This window comes from Eurosta solidaginis, chromosome 5 (assembly GCF_040869045.1).
Source record: "Eurosta solidaginis isolate ZX-2024a chromosome 5, ASM4086904v1, whole genome shotgun sequence".
Lineage (NCBI taxonomy): Eukaryota > Metazoa > Arthropoda > Insecta > Diptera > Tephritidae > Eurosta > Eurosta solidaginis.
This window is the reverse complement of record NC_090323.1, coordinates 235812103-235831566: the sequence shown is the minus strand read 5'-3', so window position 1 is coordinate 235831566 and position 19464 is coordinate 235812103. Positions and strand designations below refer to the sequence as shown.

The following is a 19464-nucleotide window of genomic DNA, read 5'->3' as shown; positions in this document are numbered from 1 at the left end:
TAAACCCGAAACAAATTTAAAAACACTCCCGAACTGCTTCGGCAATACTTAAAACAATAGCGAAAAGGTCTTCAAACTGTACCGATAGAGTCCGGGAATAGTTCTAAAGGGCAAACATAGTACCGAAATGGTCGCGAAATAGTATCGGACTGATACATGTAACAATTCCGAAATGATCCCGGAAAGTTTTCTAAATAAATGATCACGGAATGATTCCGATACAACATCAAATTATTCTCATATACAATCCTGAAACGATCCCAAGATAGTACCGAAATAATCCTAAAATAACCTTCAAATGAGCCCGAAAACAATCCCGAAATGAGTGGAACTAGCTCCGAAATTTTTTTGAAATGGTTACAAAATAGTGTGAAGCGATTCCGAAATTATTTTGAAATTTTCCGAAACTTTACTGAAATTGAAATTTTCAATTCAAATTTCGAAAGCGCCAACTGGATTTCGGTAAATGAAAAATAAAAACTATGTATATTCACGCTGTCAAATCCAATTGCCTGTTATTATTATAAGAGCGTACAATTACTGGCGTATGCTGACGATATTGATAATATTGGCCTTAGTAAATGAGCCGTGAGCTCTGCCTTCTCCGGATGAGATGAAGAGGCAAAAACATGGGTCTTGCGGTTAATGAGGAGAAGACGAAGTACTTGCTGTCACCCAAGAAAGAATCGGTGTACTCACACCTTCGCAGCCACGTTAATGTTGATGGATATAAATTGGAGACTGTCAAGGACTTCATAAATCTGGGAACTTACATTAACAGAGAAATAAAATGTGGGTTGAGGGAGGCAAGTGGAGGAAGACTTGACCTCTCTTGGTGCTCTAAACTGTCGTCAGTTATCGCGAAACAGGGAAAGTTGCTTAAGCGGTTAAGGATCAATTAATGATGATGATGAATTGTCTGTTCTTCACTATTTCAAATTGATTTTAAAAAACTCGAAAGTTATTTTGGAAAGGATGAATGATTTTAGAAAAGATATAATTTGATCTTTTTAACGTTTTCTAAAATCCAACTGACGTTTTCTAAAACCCCATGAACTATTCTCAATTCCAATTTAGCCTTTCTAAAATCTGAGAATGATGTAGATACAATTCTGAAATGCCCACACTCAATGCAAGCAGTAGGATCAGCCAGAACACACCGACCAAACCTTGGAGGCTGCAAAAATAACTTTGAAAAGTTGTTTCTTTTTGGAACTATTTCCATTTCAGTTACAAATCTTGTTGCTGACTAGTTTTTGTTGGGGCCAGAGTGGTTTTTTACCGCAGAGATGAGAGACGAAAGAGTGACACAAATTGACTAATATTTAAATCGGTTAATTGTATATGCATGTCATTTTTGTTTACACCTGACTCTCAAACCTCTCAAATCTCATAAATAATTAATATCGCTTGCGATAATAGTAGCTAGCTAAAAAATATCGCATGCAAGTTTTTTTTTGTATGCTTATTGTTTGTTAGCCCTTCTAATTACAGTATGTGGGCATATAAATAGTGCCTTCTTGTTTTTTGGGAAATCGTCTCATGTGAACAGAAGAGCTTGTAATAGTGCAAGGAGCCAAGAAACGGCAGATGGTGTTAAGTGTAGGGCAGCGAGTCCCGAAGATCTTTTGTAGCCCCGGGACTTCGGGCTTTGAAAATGACAAGCCCCGATATCCCGGGATTTGTCAGAATTAACAAACACTCATATCACAATGTTTCAAAAATAATTCAATACCAATTTTATAAACACATAAAATATTATTTACGTTTTAAACGAAAATGAATAAATTGTGTTGTACAGCTTGTGTTACATATGAAAGTTCAGCCAAACACTCCATTTTAAAAGAAGTAAGGAAGTCTAAGTTCGGGTGACACCGAACATTGCATACCCAGCTGTACACTTGAAATGCTGTTGTTGTTTGTTTTGTATGCTTAATAGTGTTACAAGGCTGCGCAATAATTCATATACATATGGTTCTATTCTGTACTAAGTTTTCTTCGAGTTATGGCTCCCGAAACATAGAAAACTGCTTAGTCACACAAGGGGCGGTGCCACACCCATTTTTTTAAATTTTAAGTTTTTCCTATTTATTGTTATAAATCCACTTGGGAAATGAAATACTATTGATATAAAGCTCTTTTTTGCAAAGATATAGCTTATTTTATTCGTCCACAACCCTTTTAAAATCTTTTGTATAAAAGTGGGCGTGGCCCTTAACCGATTTCGTTAATTTTTCTTCAAAGCATTTCTTATAGTGAAGGCAACCTCTCTGCCGTACTTTGCTACGATATGTTTAACGATTTTTGATTTACGATTAATAATATTTGTAAAATTGATTTTATCATAAGTGGGCGGTGCTACCCCATTTAAATTTTTTTTTTTAATTTTTATCAAGAGTCTCAATGTCCAGTCCACACGTCAAATTTCAACACTCTAGGTGTATTATTTACTAAATAATAATTTGTTTGTGTTTTCCAAAATATTATATATATATATATAAAGTGGGCGTGGTTATCATCCGATTTCGCTCACGAATCTATTCTGGGTCTAGATAAGCTCGTGTACAAAATTTGGTGAAAATATCTCAATATTTACTCAAGTTATCGTGCTAACGGACAGACGGACGGACGGACATGGCTCAATGAATTTTTTTCAATACTGATGATTTTGATATATGGAAGTTTATATCTATCTAGATCCCTTTATACCTGTACAACCAACCGTTATCCAATCAAAGTTATAATACTCTGTGTACAAGTACAGATGGGTATAAAAACATATCAGAGCATCTAAAGTATAATTTGAAAGGCTAGATACTAACTTGTTACACATACAACAGGCAGTTGAGAAACATCTTTCAGACTCCACACTAGTAGAGGAATTTGTTGATACACCACGAGATCGCCCGGATAAAGAAATGCCTATTTCCTTTGAAATTAGATCACTGATATTTGCTAGGTATAAAGATGGTGGCCGCCGAGGGTTCAGGGTTCAACTCACGGGAAAGAAACACCGAAAATTTAAAAAGGTTAGTTATAACTGTGTTTTTTATTACGTGCATATACATATGCACTTAAATTGTGTATGGGGTTCTAAGTACACAACTTTGTCCACACTTATAAAATAGGTGTTTATGAAATCAGGGTCCGTATCGTGTGTTACGATTCTTATGGAAATCAAGTTTTCACCCAAACATTAAGTCAAAATAGCTCTGAAATCGTAAGTCCGAATAACGGCATATGTGAACTAGAGACTTCGCGTACTACTTAGATTTATAATTTATCATAATTTGTATAAATAGTTTGGCAGTTTCATATTTATAAATTGAGTTAAGAATGGATTACGTAACGAATCGTAACACACGTTACGGACTCAGTACTTCCAAGTTTCATTATGTAGTTTTTTAAACTTTTTTAATGTTATACTATCCCTAATTAAAAAACTAAATGTTGACAGAGGAAATGTAAGTAATGGGCGCTTTCAGCGAACATAAATGTTGATCCATCGTTGAGTGATAATTTTCTGAAAGCACCGTTGAGTATTTTTTGCCCACTCAACATTCGCTCTATCTCGGCTACGTAACAGTGCTTTAAAATTGTATAGTATTGGGTATGAATACAACTTTTCCTCTTAATATTATACTGAAGTGTGAAAAATAATTTTAAAAACCCTTTTCCTTAAAATTTAATGGTGACTATTTTATTTGGCAGTTGGTTGTTCGGAGAACAAATTTTCTATTGCTCAAAGGCGGTGCCACAATGACATTTTTCATATAGATGCGTTTAACACAAGCTTATGCATTCCAATAACATCGCCACAATCAACCAAGGTGTTGCGTTTGTAAATATGAAGGAACTTCAGACGCGGCAATTGAAGTTTATTACGCCTTGCCCATTCACATACAAAATTTCTCGAAGCACTGGTATAAACATTATTCCCTTACAAAAAAGATACTTGCTAACATATCTTGTGTCGTATTCATTTGTTATATTACAGTTTTTACCTGCGAAAAATGTTAAAAAATTTACCAACCAGTGGGAAAAATAATTTCACTTGCAAAGTGTGTCAACACCCTTAACCAAAACAAATGTCACATTCTTCTTCTTATGCTTTGCTTGTAACAAAATTTGGGAGATGGCTACTTTTCAATATCAGATGGCGCCAGTGTCGCTCATTCTACCGTTCTCCATAAAAATGCGTGCAATCTACTCATAATGCATAAGCTTGTGTTAAAGTCATCTATATGAAAAAGTGCTTATGTGTCGGGGCTTCAACTGACATGTCCGCAATGTATCAAAAAATCTTGTTCGCTGAAATAGCCCAATGTAGTTCTATTGTTTTGACATTTACGGGGTAGTGCTGCCAAGTGTTTTATTGAACTATGCGTAATTATCGATGAGCTTTTTTTATACTCAGCTGAGCAGAGCTCACAGAGTATATTAATTTTGTTCGCATAACGGTAATCCGTAACGGCCTAAACTAATCGAGATAGATATAGACTTCTATATATCAAAATGATCTGGGCGAAAAAAGAAATTCATTTAGCCATGTCCGTCCGTCCGTAAACACGATAACTTGAGTTAATTTTGAGGTATCTTAATGAAATTTGGTATGTAAGTTTCTGGGCGCTCATCCCAGATCCATATATATAATACTTCTATATCAATACCTTCCTATCTTCCTAATGTGCAAATTTTCTGTCAATCATTATTTGCTGAAACTGTGCAAATGTATATTCTGCGCATGCGCGGGCTTAGTTAGTGTTAGTGAATTGTAGTAGCGTGTAAAAAAGGTATTAAATGGGAGACAACGGGTCATTATCTCCTTTACCCAACTTCTGCATACTAATTGTTACAAAATCTCAGTTTAGTCGATTAAACAATGAAAAGGTCAACAAATACAATACAAGGCTTCATGTATTTATTATTTAAACATGGGCTGCAGCCATTCAAAGTACATTATTTACATAAATAGTAAAAAAAAAAAAAAACAAGGCAAAGAATTAAAATTTTTGAAATGAACAAACGATATATAAACGTTTTCAAAATTTTACTTATTTTGAGTTTTTTAATGAAGTAAATTTTTGATAAAGTAAACAAAATATGAGTACTGGGCTGGCTGCTATTGGGGTTGAAAAAATATCAATTTTGTAAATTTTTTTCTAACATACTCTTTTTCGTCCGTGCTTTTTTTCGTTTCAAAAAACAAACGAATATCCAAATAAAAACGTATTACTTCCTTACACAGCTGCGTCCGGTGATTATTAAAGATGTCATTGCTAAATAAATTTTCGATGGCCATGATACTATTTGAGAATGCATCACTTGTCTTAAAGTTTTCTCTGACACTATACAAATATTACATATGTCCACAGATGATGCGACAAACGGACCTTTATTTGTGTGCGCTGAAAGTAAAAGCATTTATTCACCTATCAATTTCCCTTGACATGTGGAACATTTTATTTTCTTTTGTACCTTCCAAGCAACACAGCCAGCAATATAACGAACAACATTGTCCACATATACAGACAATCCCCACATCGTATTAACATAAACATTTGCTAACTCGAATCTATTACCTCGCTATTTTTTTTAAGAATACTAGTAGACACTGATGATACCTCTAGAATGGATACGCCGTCGAAGGTACAATTCCCACTTTCAATCGCACTAAACTCGTGCCTTACTAAGAGTCATCTATATGCACTTTTAAATTGAACTGCATTGGGATTGTTGTTGAAACCCCCTCTTGCCCTAACTGCACCAAAAGAGGTTTCCAGGAAGTCTTGTGAAAGCTTATAAGTTAAAAGGTATGTCATGCCAAAATGTTTAAGCTTCTCAAATAGTGGAAAAATATTTCTTTAAGCAACGATCATACCAACAAATCTTGTTTTCCGGCCAGATTGAACCAGAAGAGTGCCATTAGCATCTCGTAATGAAGAGATATAATCCTCGAATCCCTGCGCGTGCGTCTTTAAGTTGCAATATAACTCGTCTGAATTCATGCTTAGAAAAATAATTTTTGCAATTGAGTATATCGGTGATAGATGGCATACATATATATATATATATACTAGGGCGGGTCGATTTAAAAATCGCTCGTTGCTCTGTGAAAATTGTATTCTAGGGATCAAAATAAGAAACTTTGCCGAAGGAACCATATCTCTAAAACGAATTCAGATGTCCCCCCTTTGGGTCGAACTTTTGGGTAGGGGAAATTTCAATTCTACCTGCTGTGTCTTGTGGTGGCTTAAAAAAAACAACACAAGCAATTTTACGATCTGCAATTGTGTCACAGTGATACCTTCATTTTTTAAAACGGTTGAATAAAAAACCCACACAACTATGTTTACGACATGCAAATGCATCACAGTGATGCCTTGGTTTTAAAAGGGGGTTGTAAAAACGCTAATTTCTAATAATTTTTTTTAATTTCTTTTCTATTACTAAGTTAAATTCATTTTTTCATTTACATATGTTCTGACTAAATAAATTTCTAAAGAGAAAAATAAACTCCAAAAAGAAAAAAACATAAGCATTTCAGAGTGGGATTTTTCAAAATTTGGCCCTACGACCCAAAGGGGGGGGCATCATAATTCGTTTTAGAGGTATGGTTCATTCATTACCAAAAACGGATAAAGCGATGAAACTTGGTAGGTGGGTTGACCTTATGACGCAGAGTAGAAAATTAGTAAAATTTTGGACAATGGGCGTGGCACCGCCCCCTTTTAAAAGAAGGTAATTTAAAAGTTTTGCAAGCTGTAATTTGGCAGTCGTTGAAGATATCATGATGAAATTTCGCAGGAACATTACTCCTATTACTATATATGTGCTAAATAAAAATTAGCAAACTCGGATGACGAAAAAAAAAATTTGTTTAAAGTCAAATTTTAACAAAAAATTGAATATCTTTACAATGTATTAATAAATTATGTCAAAATTCAACTCCAGTAATGATATGGTGCAACAAAATACAAAAATAAAAGAAATATTTCAAAATGGGCGTTGCTCCGCCCTTTTTCATTTAATTTGTTTAGAATACTTTTAATGCCATAAGTCGAACACAAATTTACCAATCTTTGTAAAATTTGGTAAGGGCATAGTATCTATGCTGGTAACTGTCTTCTGTGAAAATGGGCGAAATCGGTTGAAGCCACGCCCAGTTTTTATACACGATAACTTGAGCAAAAATCGATATATCTTTACTAAACTTAGTTCACGTACTTATCTGAACTCACTTTATCTTATTTATTTATTTATTAGTCTACAAATTTTACAATTAATCAGACTAAATATAATTACGGATTACAGAATAAATTACAGAAACATACAAATTGAACAAAGTTATATTAAAGAAGTAAGGAAGGTTAAGTTCGGGTGTAACCGAACATTTCATACTCAGTTGAGAGCTTTGGAGACAAAATAAGGGAAAATCACCATGTAGGAAAATGAACCGAGGGAAACCCTGGAATGTGTTTGTATGACATGTGTATCAAGTGAAAGGCATTAAAGAGTATTTTATGAGGGAGAGGGCCATAGTTCTACAGGTGGACGCCATTTAGGGATATCGCCATAAAGGTGGATCAGGGTTGACTCTAGAATTTGTTTGTACGATATGGGTATCAAATGAAAGGTGTTAATGAGTATTTTAAAAGGGAGTGATCCTTAGTTCCATAGGTGGACACCGTTTCGAATATCGCCATAAAGGTGGACCAGGAGTGACCCTAGAATTTGTTTGTACGATATGGGTATCAAATTAAAGGTATTAATGAGGGTTTTAAAAGGGAGTGGTGGTAGTTGTATAGGTGGTCGCTTTTTCGAGATATCGCCATAAAGGTGGACCAGGGGTCACTCTAGAATGCGTTTGTACAATATGGGTATCAAACGAAAGGTGTTAATGACTATTTTAAAAGGGAGTGGGCCTTAGTTCTATAGGTGGACACCGTTTCGAAATATCGCCATAAAGGTGACTCTAGACTTTGTTTGTACGATATGGGTATCAAATGAAAGGTGTTAATGAGTATTTTAAAAGGGAGTGATCCTTAGTTCCATAGGTGGTCGCCTTTTCGAGATATCGCCATAAAGGTGGACCAGAGGTGACTCTAGAATACGTTTGTACAATATGGGTATCAAACGAAAGGTGTTAATGAGTATTTTAAAAGGGAGTGGGCCTTAGTTCTATAGGTGGACGCCTTTTCGAGGTATCGCAATAAAGGTGGGCCAGGGGTGACTCTAGACTTTGTTTGTACGATATGGGTATCAAATTAAAGGTATTAATGAGAGTTTTAAAAGGGAGTAGTGGTAGTTGTATATGTGAAGGCGTTTACCAGATATCGACCAAAATGTGGACCAGGGTGACCCAGAACATCATCTGTTGGATACCGCTAATTTATTTATATATGTAATACCTGCAAAGATTTCAAGGTTTTTTTATTTCGCCCTGCAGAACTTTTTCATTTTCTTCTACTTAATATGGTAGGCGTCACAACCATTTTACAAAGTTTTTCCCAAAGTTATATTTCGTGTCAATAAACCAATCCAATTACCATGTTTCATCCTTTTTTCGTATTTGGTATAGAATTATGGCATTTTTTTAATTTTTTGTAATTTTCGATATCGAAAACGTGGGCGTTCCGAATATGACGGATTTCGTTCATTTTTTATACCAAGATAAAGTGCGTTCAGATAAGTACGTGAACTAAGTTCAGTAAAGATATGTCGATTTTTGCTCAAGTTATCATGTTAACGGCCATGCGGAAGGACAGACGGATGACTGTATATAAAAACTGGGCGTGGCTTCAACCGATTTCGCCCATTTTCACAGAAAACATTTAACGTCATATAATCTATGCCCATACCAAATTTCAAAAGGATTGTTAAATTTTTATTCGACTTATAACATTAAAAGTATCCTAGACAAATTAAATGAAAAAGGGCGGAGCCACGCCCATTTTGAAATTTTCTTTTATTTTTGTATTTTGTTTCACCATATCATTACTGGAGTTGAATGTTGACATAATTTACTTATATACTGTAAAGATATTATATTTTTTGTTAAAATTTTACTTTAAAAAAATTTTTTTTTAAAAGTGGGCGTGGTCCTTCTCCGATTTTGCTAATTTTTATTAAGCGTACATATAGTAATAGGAGTAACGTTCCTGCGAAATTTCATCATGATATCTTCAACGACTGCCAAATTACAGCTTGCAAAACTTTTCAATTACATTCTTTTAAAAGTGGGCGGTGCCACGCCCATTGTCCAAAATTTTACTAATTTTCTATTCTGCGTCATAAGTTCAACTCACCTACCAAATTTTCTTCGCTTTATCTGTCTCTGGTAATGAATTATTGCACTTTTTCGGTTTTTCGAAATTTTCGATATGGGCAGTGGGCGTGGGCGTGGAAAGTGGGCGTGGTTATAGTCCGATAGCGTTCATTTTAAATAGCGATCTGAGATGAGTGCTCAGGAACTTACATACCAAATTTCATCAAGATATCTCAAAATTTACTCAAGTTATCGTGTTATCGGACGGACATGGATGGCTCAATCAAATTTTTTTTCGATCCTGATGATTTTGATATATGGAAGTCTATATCTATCTCGATTCCTTTATACCTGTACAACCAACCGTTATGCAATCAAACTTAATATACACTGTGAGCTCTGCTCAACTGAGTATAAAAATATGTATATATATTTTTAATTCAGTTGTCGGGATGGACTGTGATGCCGAGCAACGGAATTGATTATTAGTGCTGTCGGAATGGACCTGATTTCGAGCAGCTGATGTATATTTAACACACAATAAGTAGGGCTGCGATACGTTTCAAAAATGGGCAAAATCCGACTATGACCCCGCCCACTTTTTCGTTATCGAAAATTTCGAAAAATGAAAAAATTGCCATAATTCTATACCAAATACGAAAAAAGGGATGAAATATGGTGATTGGATTGGTTTTTTAACTTGGGGAAAACTTTGTAAAATGGGTGTGACACCTACCATATTAAGTAGAAGAAAATGAAAAAGTTCTGCAGGACGAAATCAAAAGCCCTTAGAATCATGGCAGGAATACTGTTCGTACATACATATATAAATAAATTAGCGGTACCCCCAGATGATGTTCTAGAGTCAGCCCTGGTCCACCTTTATGGCGATATCTCGAAAAGGCGTCCACCTATAGAACTATGGCCCAATCTCTTCTAAAATACTCTTTAATACCTTCCATTTGATACTCATGTCATACAAACACATTCCAGGGTTACCCAAGGTTCATTTTGCTACAAGGTGATTTTCCCTTCTCAGCTATGTAATGTTCGGTTACACCCGAACTTAGCCTTCCTTACTTTTTTAGTCGCAAATGTAGATGTATATACATACATGATAAAAAAAAACGCGGCTAATGTTTCTTAATGAATGACTGTATATATCATTTATCGTTGATACATTTTTGTTTAGTGTTTCTATATCTCCGACGTTAGACTGTAGTTGCCATAGGTGGAGAGCGACTAGACGACAAGTACCTGCATAGTTTACGCTATTAACGGCTATCGCGTTTGGCTGGTGTGACGGGGTTCATGCCCAAACAGCAACAGCCAGGCGATTCAGTTGCAAGAAAGTCGTTAAAACGTTTTGTTGGTGCGCGTTGTTGTTAGCATTTGGAAGTAGATTTTTAGTAATGGTTTGTTTTTTTTAATAAAAACGCATTAAATGAACGCGAAATAAACTTGAAATATCAAATCGATTGCTGGCATTGCGAATGCATAAGTAGACGATTTATTTGCGTTTGGTTTTTTTCCTTAACAAACAAGCGAAGCGAAATTGCAAAATTATACCACACGAAAAAACATAAAATAAATTACAAAAAATTTAGTAATTAAGTAAAACAGAAGGCGCATTAATTGCCCAGTCAATTGTTGTTATTTTATTTTAAATATTTATTGTTGGCAGTTGGTTGGTTAGTTTGCAGTGTTGAGTTGCGTGCGACATACGAAGCCAAACGTTGCACAAAACGTTAAAGAAAATAGAAACCAACAAAAAAATTAAATATCTATAGTACATATATACAAAAAAAAAAAAAAAAAAAAAACAATAAACGAACAAAAAGTTTAATAAATCGAATTAAGTGGAAATTATAGAAATCATGCCGTCCAAAAACGCAAACGATATTGAAATCGGCAGCAAAGTAGAAAATGCTGGTGCCAACGAAAATGTGGAAAACGTTAGCGGTGATACGACCGATAATGCCGCACCTCCATCAACAACCGCAGCACCCACTGCAGTTGTAGTTGTTGCCGCTGCCAAGTCAACGCCGTCCGCCGATTCGGCAAATACAATGGCAACGAATGGCAATTCAAATGCGAAAAATGCAACAAGCAGCGATACAACTTCTCAATTGCAAGAGCAACCGAAACAAGAATCAACTGTCATGCAAGCAAATATACAGCCAATGCAGCAATCCATTGCAGGTAAAAAGTGCACTCACTTACATGTTAACTTTGTAGTAGCTAATCTGCAAAAAATCGTGCGCGTAATCCCTGAAGAGAGTGGTTTGCGATTGTTCTCTTTTGTCCTCTTTAGGTAAGGTTTGACTTAGTCGGTTTGAAATTTATGTAGCCAATTTTAAGAAGCAATAAAAAAACGGCAGTGAAAGGCGTAAAATGAATAAAAATAAAATAAAACAAGTAAGGAAGGCTAAGTTCGGGTGTAACCGAACATTACATACTCAGCTGAGAGCTTTGAAGACAAAATAAGGGAAAATCACCATGTAGGAAAATGAACTTAGAGTAACCCTGGAATATGTTTGTACGATACGGGTATAAAATGAAAGGTGTTAATGAATATTTTAAAAGGGTTTTTAGTTTTATAGGTGGACGCCTTTTCGAGATATCGCCATAAAGGTGGGCCAGGGGTGACTCTAGAATGTGTTTGTATGACATGGGTATCAAATGGAAGGTATTAAAGTGTATTTTAAAAGGGAGTGGGCCTTAGTTATCTGACTCTATAATGTGTTTGTACGACATGGGTATCAAATTAAAGGTATTAATGAGATATCGACCAAAATGTGGACCAGGGTCATACAGAACATCATCTGTCGGGTACCGCTAATTTATTTATAAATAATACTAACTGTATTCCTGCCATGATTCCAAGGACTTTCGATTTCGTTCTGCAGAACTTTTTCATTTTCTTCTATTTAATACGGTAGGTGTCACACCCATTTTACAAAGTTTTTTCCAAAGTTATATTTTGCGTTAAAAAACCAATCCAATCACCATTTTTCATCCCTTTTTTCGTATTTGGTATAGAATTATGGCATTTTTCTCATTTTTCGAAATTTTCGATATCGAAAAAGTGGGCGTGGTCACAGTCGGATTTCGGCCATTTTTTATACCAGGATAAAATGAGTTCAGATAAGTACGTGAACTAAGTTTAGTAAAGATATATCGATTTTTGCTCAAGTTATCGTGTTAACGGCCAAGAGGAAGGAGAGGTGGTCGACTGTGTATAAAAACTGCGCGTGGCTTCAACCGATTTCGCCAATTTTCACAGAAAACTGTTATTGTCACAGAATCTATGCCTCTACCAAATTTCACAAGGATTGGTAAATTTTTCGAAATGGGCGTGGCTCCGCCCTTTTTCATTTAATTTGTCTAGAATACTTTTAATGCCATAAGTCGAACAAAAATTTACCAATCCTTGTGAAATTTGGTAGAGGCATAGATTCTGTGACAATAACAGTTTTCTGTGAAAATTGGCGAAATCGGTTGAAGCCACGCCCAGTTTTTATACACAGTCGACCGTTTGTCCTTCCGCTCGGCCGTTGACACGATGACTTGAGCAACAATCGATATATCTTTACTAAACTTAGTTCACGTACTTATCTGAACTCATTTTATCCTGGTATAAAAAATGGCCGATATCCGACTATGACCACGCCCACTTTTTCGATATCGAAAATAAAGAAAATTTAAAAAACTGCCACAATTCTGTACCAAATACGAAAAAAGAGATGAGATATGGTAATTCGATTGGTTTATTGACGCAAAATGTAACTTTAGAAAAAACTTTGTAAAATGGGTGTGACACCTACCATATTAAGTAGAAGAAAATGAAAAAGTTCTACAGCGCGAAATCAAAAGCCTTTGGAATCTTGGCAGGAATACTGTTCGTGGTATTACGTATATAAATAAATTAGCGGTACCCGACAGATGACGTTCTGGGTCACCCTGGTCCACACTTTGGTCGATATCTCGAAAACGCCTTCACATATACAACTAAGGGTCACTCCCTCTTAAAACCCTCATTAAATTGATACCCATATCGTACAAACACCTTATAGAGTCATCCCTGGTCCACCTTGATGGCGATATCTCGAAAAGGCGTCCACCTATATAACTAAGGATTACTCTTTTTTAAAATACTCATTAGCACCTTTCATTTGATACCCATATCGTACAAACACTTTTTAGAGCCACATCTGGCCCGCCATTATGGCAATATCTCGAAAAGGTGTCCACCTATAGAACTAAGGATCACTCCCTTTTAAAATACTCATTACCACCTTTCATTTGATACCCATATTGTACGAACACATTCTAGAGTCACCCCTGGTCTACCTTTATGGCGTTATCCCGAAATGGCGTCCACCTATAGAACTATGGCCCACTCCCTTTTAAATTACTCTTTAATACCTTCTATTTGATACCCATATCATACAAACACAGGGTTACCCTAGGTTCATTTTCCTACATGGTTATTTTTCCTTATTTTGTCTCCAAAGCTCTCAGCTGAGTATGTAATATTTGTTTACACCCGAATTTAGCCTTACTTACTTGTTTGTATTTTTCTACAATACAAAAAAAAAAATCAAAAATATTGTATTCGAATTTGAAAAAAATATGAATCGGTAAAAATTCACTTCCGGGTAGAAAAAGAACTTATCCGCCACTCACTACCCACAGGGGTACCAAGAGGAACCTCGTAAAGTACATGTAGAGGTATACAAATTACTATAAAAACGATCTGTCCGACAGGACCTGTAGGGGTATAAAGAGGACCTGTCGAAAAATCCATGTAAAAGTAAAAAAGAGAGTGAAATGTGATATAATGAGGACCAGTCGTACACTACATGGATATCATCGGCTTAAACACCCGCGCTGTTAGTTCTGCTTACTCAAAACTGGAAAAAGAAGCGCTAAGGATGGGTTTGATGGTGAATGAGGATAAAATGAAGTACCTGCTGTCATCGAGCAAAGAGTCAGCGCATACGCGCCTTGGCAACCACGCTACTGTTGGCATCCATAATTTCGAAATAGTAAAAGACTTCGTTTATTTTGGAACCAGCATCAACAGTAGCAACAACATCAGCACTGAAAACCAGCGAAGAATCAATCTTGCCAATTAATGCTACTTTGGACTAGGTAGGCAATTGAAAAGTAAAGTCCTCTCTCGGCGAACGAAAATCATACTCTACAAGTCACTTATCGTACCCGTCCTGCTATATGGGGCAGAAGCATGGACCATGACAACAGCAGATGAAGCGGCTTTGGGAGTGTTCGAGAGAAAAGTTCTTCGAAAGATTTATGGACCTCTACGCGTTGGCGATGGCGAGTACCGAAGAAGATTTAATGATGAGCTGTACGAGCTATACGCAGACATCAACATAGTCCAGCGAATTAAAACGCAGCGGCTGCGCTAGGCCATGTTATGCGAATGAAAGATGATGCTCCGGCCAAGAAAGTGTTTCTATCGGAACCCGCCTATGGAAGCAGAGGTAGAGGGCGCCCCCACTCCGTTGGAAGGACCAGGTGGAAAACGATTTAAACTCCCTTGCTGCGACCAATTGGCGCCGGTTGGCGGAACGAAGGAGCGACTGGCGCGCCTTGTGGAATGGCCATAACCGTTTAGACGGTTAAGCGCCAATTAAGTAAGTAAGTAAGTAAGTAAGTCGTACACTACCCGTTCAGGCATAACCAAGTACAATTGATCTCTCCATAGGACATGCTGGACCCTTTGCAACTTATACGGTATTCATTCTAGACTAGTCTCGTTTTTTCAGGGTAGTTACATATATACTACTCGTCGACGTAGAGTGTTGCGCCATCGCACAAGTTTTGGTCAAATGAATATTTTGTTTAAATGCATGTTTGACTAGCTAGGTCCCATGTGGCATAAAAAGTTATCGGATCTCTTCTTTTCATTATAATGCTCTCTTGAGCTCAGCAGTCGTTTTTTCATAGTTTGGTTAAACGATAAGCATAGTTCAAGGTACTAAAACTCGATTAGGAAATAAAATTATGTGAAACACACTTAAGAAACGAAAGTGACTTTGGCATGATGTATAGAACTCTTCAAGCCCAAACTAATGAGATCAGTTTTCGAAATCGGATGTAAAAAACCAAAACAAGCTAGGCAGGTGAAGTCAGTAGGTAGGAAAAAAGCGTTGACCGAAATTTTCGAGTGAAAAGTAACAGTTAAACGTTTTAATAAAACGGAAATGGAATTTTCAAACAATTCATTAGATATTCTTGAGCGAAGGACCATAAAAATTTATGACAGATTTTTTTTTAAGAATAAAGGAGGTGATTTGAAATTAATAACATATTTATGCAGGTCATAGTTGGGCACATTGCACTGAATTTTCATTTCCCCTACCACTAAATTGTTTCACTACTAAATTTTTTCCACAGCTAAATTTCCAATACCCACTGCCATTAAAAATTTAGCGCTGGATCATTATGTTTTCTTCCAACTCGGCAACGACATCTGTCAAACATAGTTGGTGGTAGTGAAATTGAAAATTTATTGCACTGTGCCAAACTATGATGTAGGTACATAATTCAATATTAAAGTTAATTTGCACTTTGGGCTGGTACTTTGCGCAAATATGAAATAAAGGTGAAACGCAAAAGCACTACGAAGTATGGTAAAAACAACGCGGGATGATTAAAGAAAATGTGCAGAAGTTGCCACAGCTTCAGTGATTCACTCTTAAACAGAGGTGCAAAAACAATTGGCAATATTGTAGATATTCTAATAGTTAAGAGTCATTAAAAAGTGTCTAGCAGGTAAATAACACCGTGCTCGCTACCGTGGTACCTTTAAGAGCTTGTAAGGTTTGTTGATCAATTAAGACCTCACATACATTGAATGTGTCCAGAGTGTTGCCAGAATGTAATTGGCGACCAAATGAGACAACCCAATTAATCATAATGACTTATGTCATAAAACAATTACATCCAAATACTGGCAGAAATTGTAAAGGACCTAACTTAATTGCTTCCTCGAGGTCTAGTAAAATTGTCTTCTCTCTCTAGGGATAGGAGCAGCTTTATTGATCTAATATCATAAGATTCTACACATGATCTTAGAGCTCCGCACTTGAAACGGCGCCTCTTCTGCTAGTTTGATCATATGAAACTCCGGTCTTCTTTTGATATCTTCCAAACGAATTGTGTCGTCTACCGCATATACATACATATATGTATACTCATCGGGCTGTTCATTACCAGGGCACTGTTTGATGAAATGCTATGTAAGATTATTGCCTTAAGGACCACTGGATATCAATACCCATATATATATACCTACGCGATTGTAGAAACAGTATAAAACCCCTTTTAATAATTTGGCACCATTGATCGACACGTATTTTTTATTTTAGCATCCTTGCGCCAACCCTCTAGATTTCGTTCGAAACTTCAGAACAGGACTATTAAGTCAGTTCTACCTGTGTTAAATGGCGGTATATTTTCATGGCCTTATGACTCGTACTCACGCTGCTTAGCCTTTTTGCAGTTTTTAACGCTATATTCTTTCATTGTTATTCCTCGACAGCAAAAATTGAATTCGTGCCTCAAGGTCACCTAAGCACAAAACATACCCTTTAAACAAAGAGCCCCACTGAAGGGGCTTCTTAGTGAATGTCGTATGTTGAAAGACATTTTCGCTAGAAAAATTGTCCACTGGGCAATCTAGAACCTTGTATATGACCATTCAAGTTTTGAGGTTAATATAAAAATTGAACATTTTATATACGGTTTAGCACAGTGTAATTACTTTGGCAACGAATAGATAAAGTAACGGTTGTACCTAGATTTGATCTATTTCGCACGACTGCTATCTGAATATTAGATATAAAAATTGGGTTTGATGAAATTCTAATCGCAGAACTGTCAATATGAACAACGAAAATTGAGATAAAATGTTATTTTCGTGTGTTTAGAGTTCAGTCGTTTTTGAAGTGTTCACACTTGAATAGCTAAATTTTAGTGAAACAAAAGCATACAACTGGAAGTGGTGAAGCTATTTTCTGAGGCTCGTGGTTAGTAAGAATAGAAAGAACTCGTCAAGTATCAATATAACATCTGTTTGTGTGAATGTATATGAGAGTCCTATATACGCACGTAAAATAAAGTTAAAAACTTAAAAATTATACCAATCTGAGACCGGTTTAAATGATTTTTCTTATGCTTTGAAAGTAGGCTGACCATAAATTGTACAATCCTCAGAAGGACTCGTGTATATCTGTGAAAGTTTCATTGACGTCGCGCAATTTGGTTTCCGGAATTAACTCGAACCTGCGTGCCGGGTTTCATTCTATTCCAATTAGCAGGGGCGATATGTGTTATGCCAACAGATGCAGTTTTACTGAAAAGCTTTATCCCTTGACATGAATTTGGGACCTTCGATTTGGTAGACGAACACACTACCTTCATACCATGGCGTCAGCTGCATATATAGTACAGAGAGTTGCTTTGCCTGTATGTTTCCATCCGCATCACTCAAAAGTAGATGAGGGGGTCTCTGCCTTGCCTGAGCGACGCATTATCAGGAAATGTGAATCGAACTGTCTGACATAATGAGGGTACTCCTCGAGAATAAGCCTCTATGCATACACATATGTGACCTGGAATCATGAAAGGGACCTATTGTGTGAAAACCAGTTTTCGAGAAAAACGCGTTTAAAGTTTTTGCTTAGCTTGACTCTGTGTAGCGGCCGGCCATTGTGAACGGATTTTGTAATTAAAATTTAAGTAACTTCCCGATAAGCTACAAGCCATAAGCTGGAATATAGCTCACAACCCGATGACAATGCAATAATAAGAAAAAAAAAAAAATATTCGATAGGTGGCGCATGGATCGAAATATTTCAAAAAATCGTATTTGTGGTCCGATTTGGCTTTAAATGCGATTTGTGGAAAGAGCGTTAAATTTCCTATAAGAATCACTCAAAAAGTGATCAACGGTATTTTCGCACAATAGGTCCCTTTCATGATTCCAGGTCACATATATATTTAACAAAAATTTTAAATTCCGATGTCATTACGCCATAGATATAGATATGAGAGAAAACTAATATTTAAGAAGCCAATTCAACAATTTTAAGAAGTTTTGTATACATATCTGTTTGTAAGTTCTACATGTTACTCAATGCAATGTATTGTTAGAAGTTCATCTTAAAATATAGGATCCAATTTATGGAATGCTCTACATTTACTCTTTTGACAGTTTTTATTAAGATGCGCCGCGAAGCCTCAGACAGTCACGTGCATCTACTTATATGTAAATAAATTTAAATCTTTTTAATCAGAGTTCCTAGAAAAAATATGACTTTGAAATGTGTTCATCAATCAAAGTGTCACATAAATATTCGCATTGCTCTACTGTGCCTCGCCGTCTCCATTGTTACCGCCCTCCTCTGACACTTGGCTGTTAGTTACTGCAACAAGTAGTTTTAACGGCTGCTGCGCCGCAGTAAAAGTTGTTTTGCCGGCTTGCAAGAGCACATTTCTACAAATATACCCATGTATTTAGTATGTATGAGTGAAGTCTAGCGCATGCACACAATTAATATTTTTTCTACTTAAAGTGAACATTTGTTTTAAAAGTTTAACATGTAAAGTTGTAGTTACACATCAAAAAATGTGTAAGTAGTTGTAAGCATAAAGGAATGTTTGAAAGCAGCCTTTATTTTATTTGACACGGACGACATACTACTTCCTACAAAAGCAAGTCCACTTAAATTGCCTGGCACTATTTGGCATCTTAGTTGACGGCTGACGATTATCTGGAGACGTTGGAAACGGCTCTAAAATGACTTATGTACGGAGTCAGCCCTACACAGGCATGTCTCCAATAAACTGTAGAGAGAGAGAGAGTTAAACCTCATGCCAGAGGACATGAATCAGTGCACGGACTTTACCATAGTATTGATAGATCTGTCAACTTTTTTGTTGTATTTTAGTTTCCTCCATTTCTCTTGCCAAAGGTAAAAAATCTATCAAATACTTTTCGGAAACAAAAATTCTCAAAGGTTCATTCTCAATTTGATTTCCAGCAAATGATTGTACAAACTCTTCTCCAACGTCCATTTTCAACTCGAGTAGAACTTGTGCAACACTTGAGAAGGATATTTCGATTTATTTTCGTTATGGCCATATTTGGGATGGGTTCTAGA

The 19464-nt window shown here is 36.2% G+C and overlaps 1 protein-coding gene across 4 annotated transcripts in view; it reads left to right on the top strand.

Annotated features, from left to right (window-relative positions):
• The window catches only part of LOC137252837 (plasma membrane ascorbate-dependent reductase CYBRD1), an 84929-nt gene that overhangs the window by 30283 nt on the left and 35182 nt on the right, over window positions 1-19464 (top strand). The window contains exon 1 of one of the 4 annotated variants that reach the window (XM_067788927.1): window positions 10575-11470. The exons of the other annotated variants lie outside the window; for them this stretch is intronic. Coding sequence (XP_067645028.1) covers window positions 11146-11470 — 325 coding nt within the window. The 5' untranslated portion in view covers window positions 10575-11145. Of the gene's footprint in view, window positions 1-10574; window positions 11471-19464 lie in introns of those variants that run through there. 4 annotated transcript variants of the gene reach the window in all.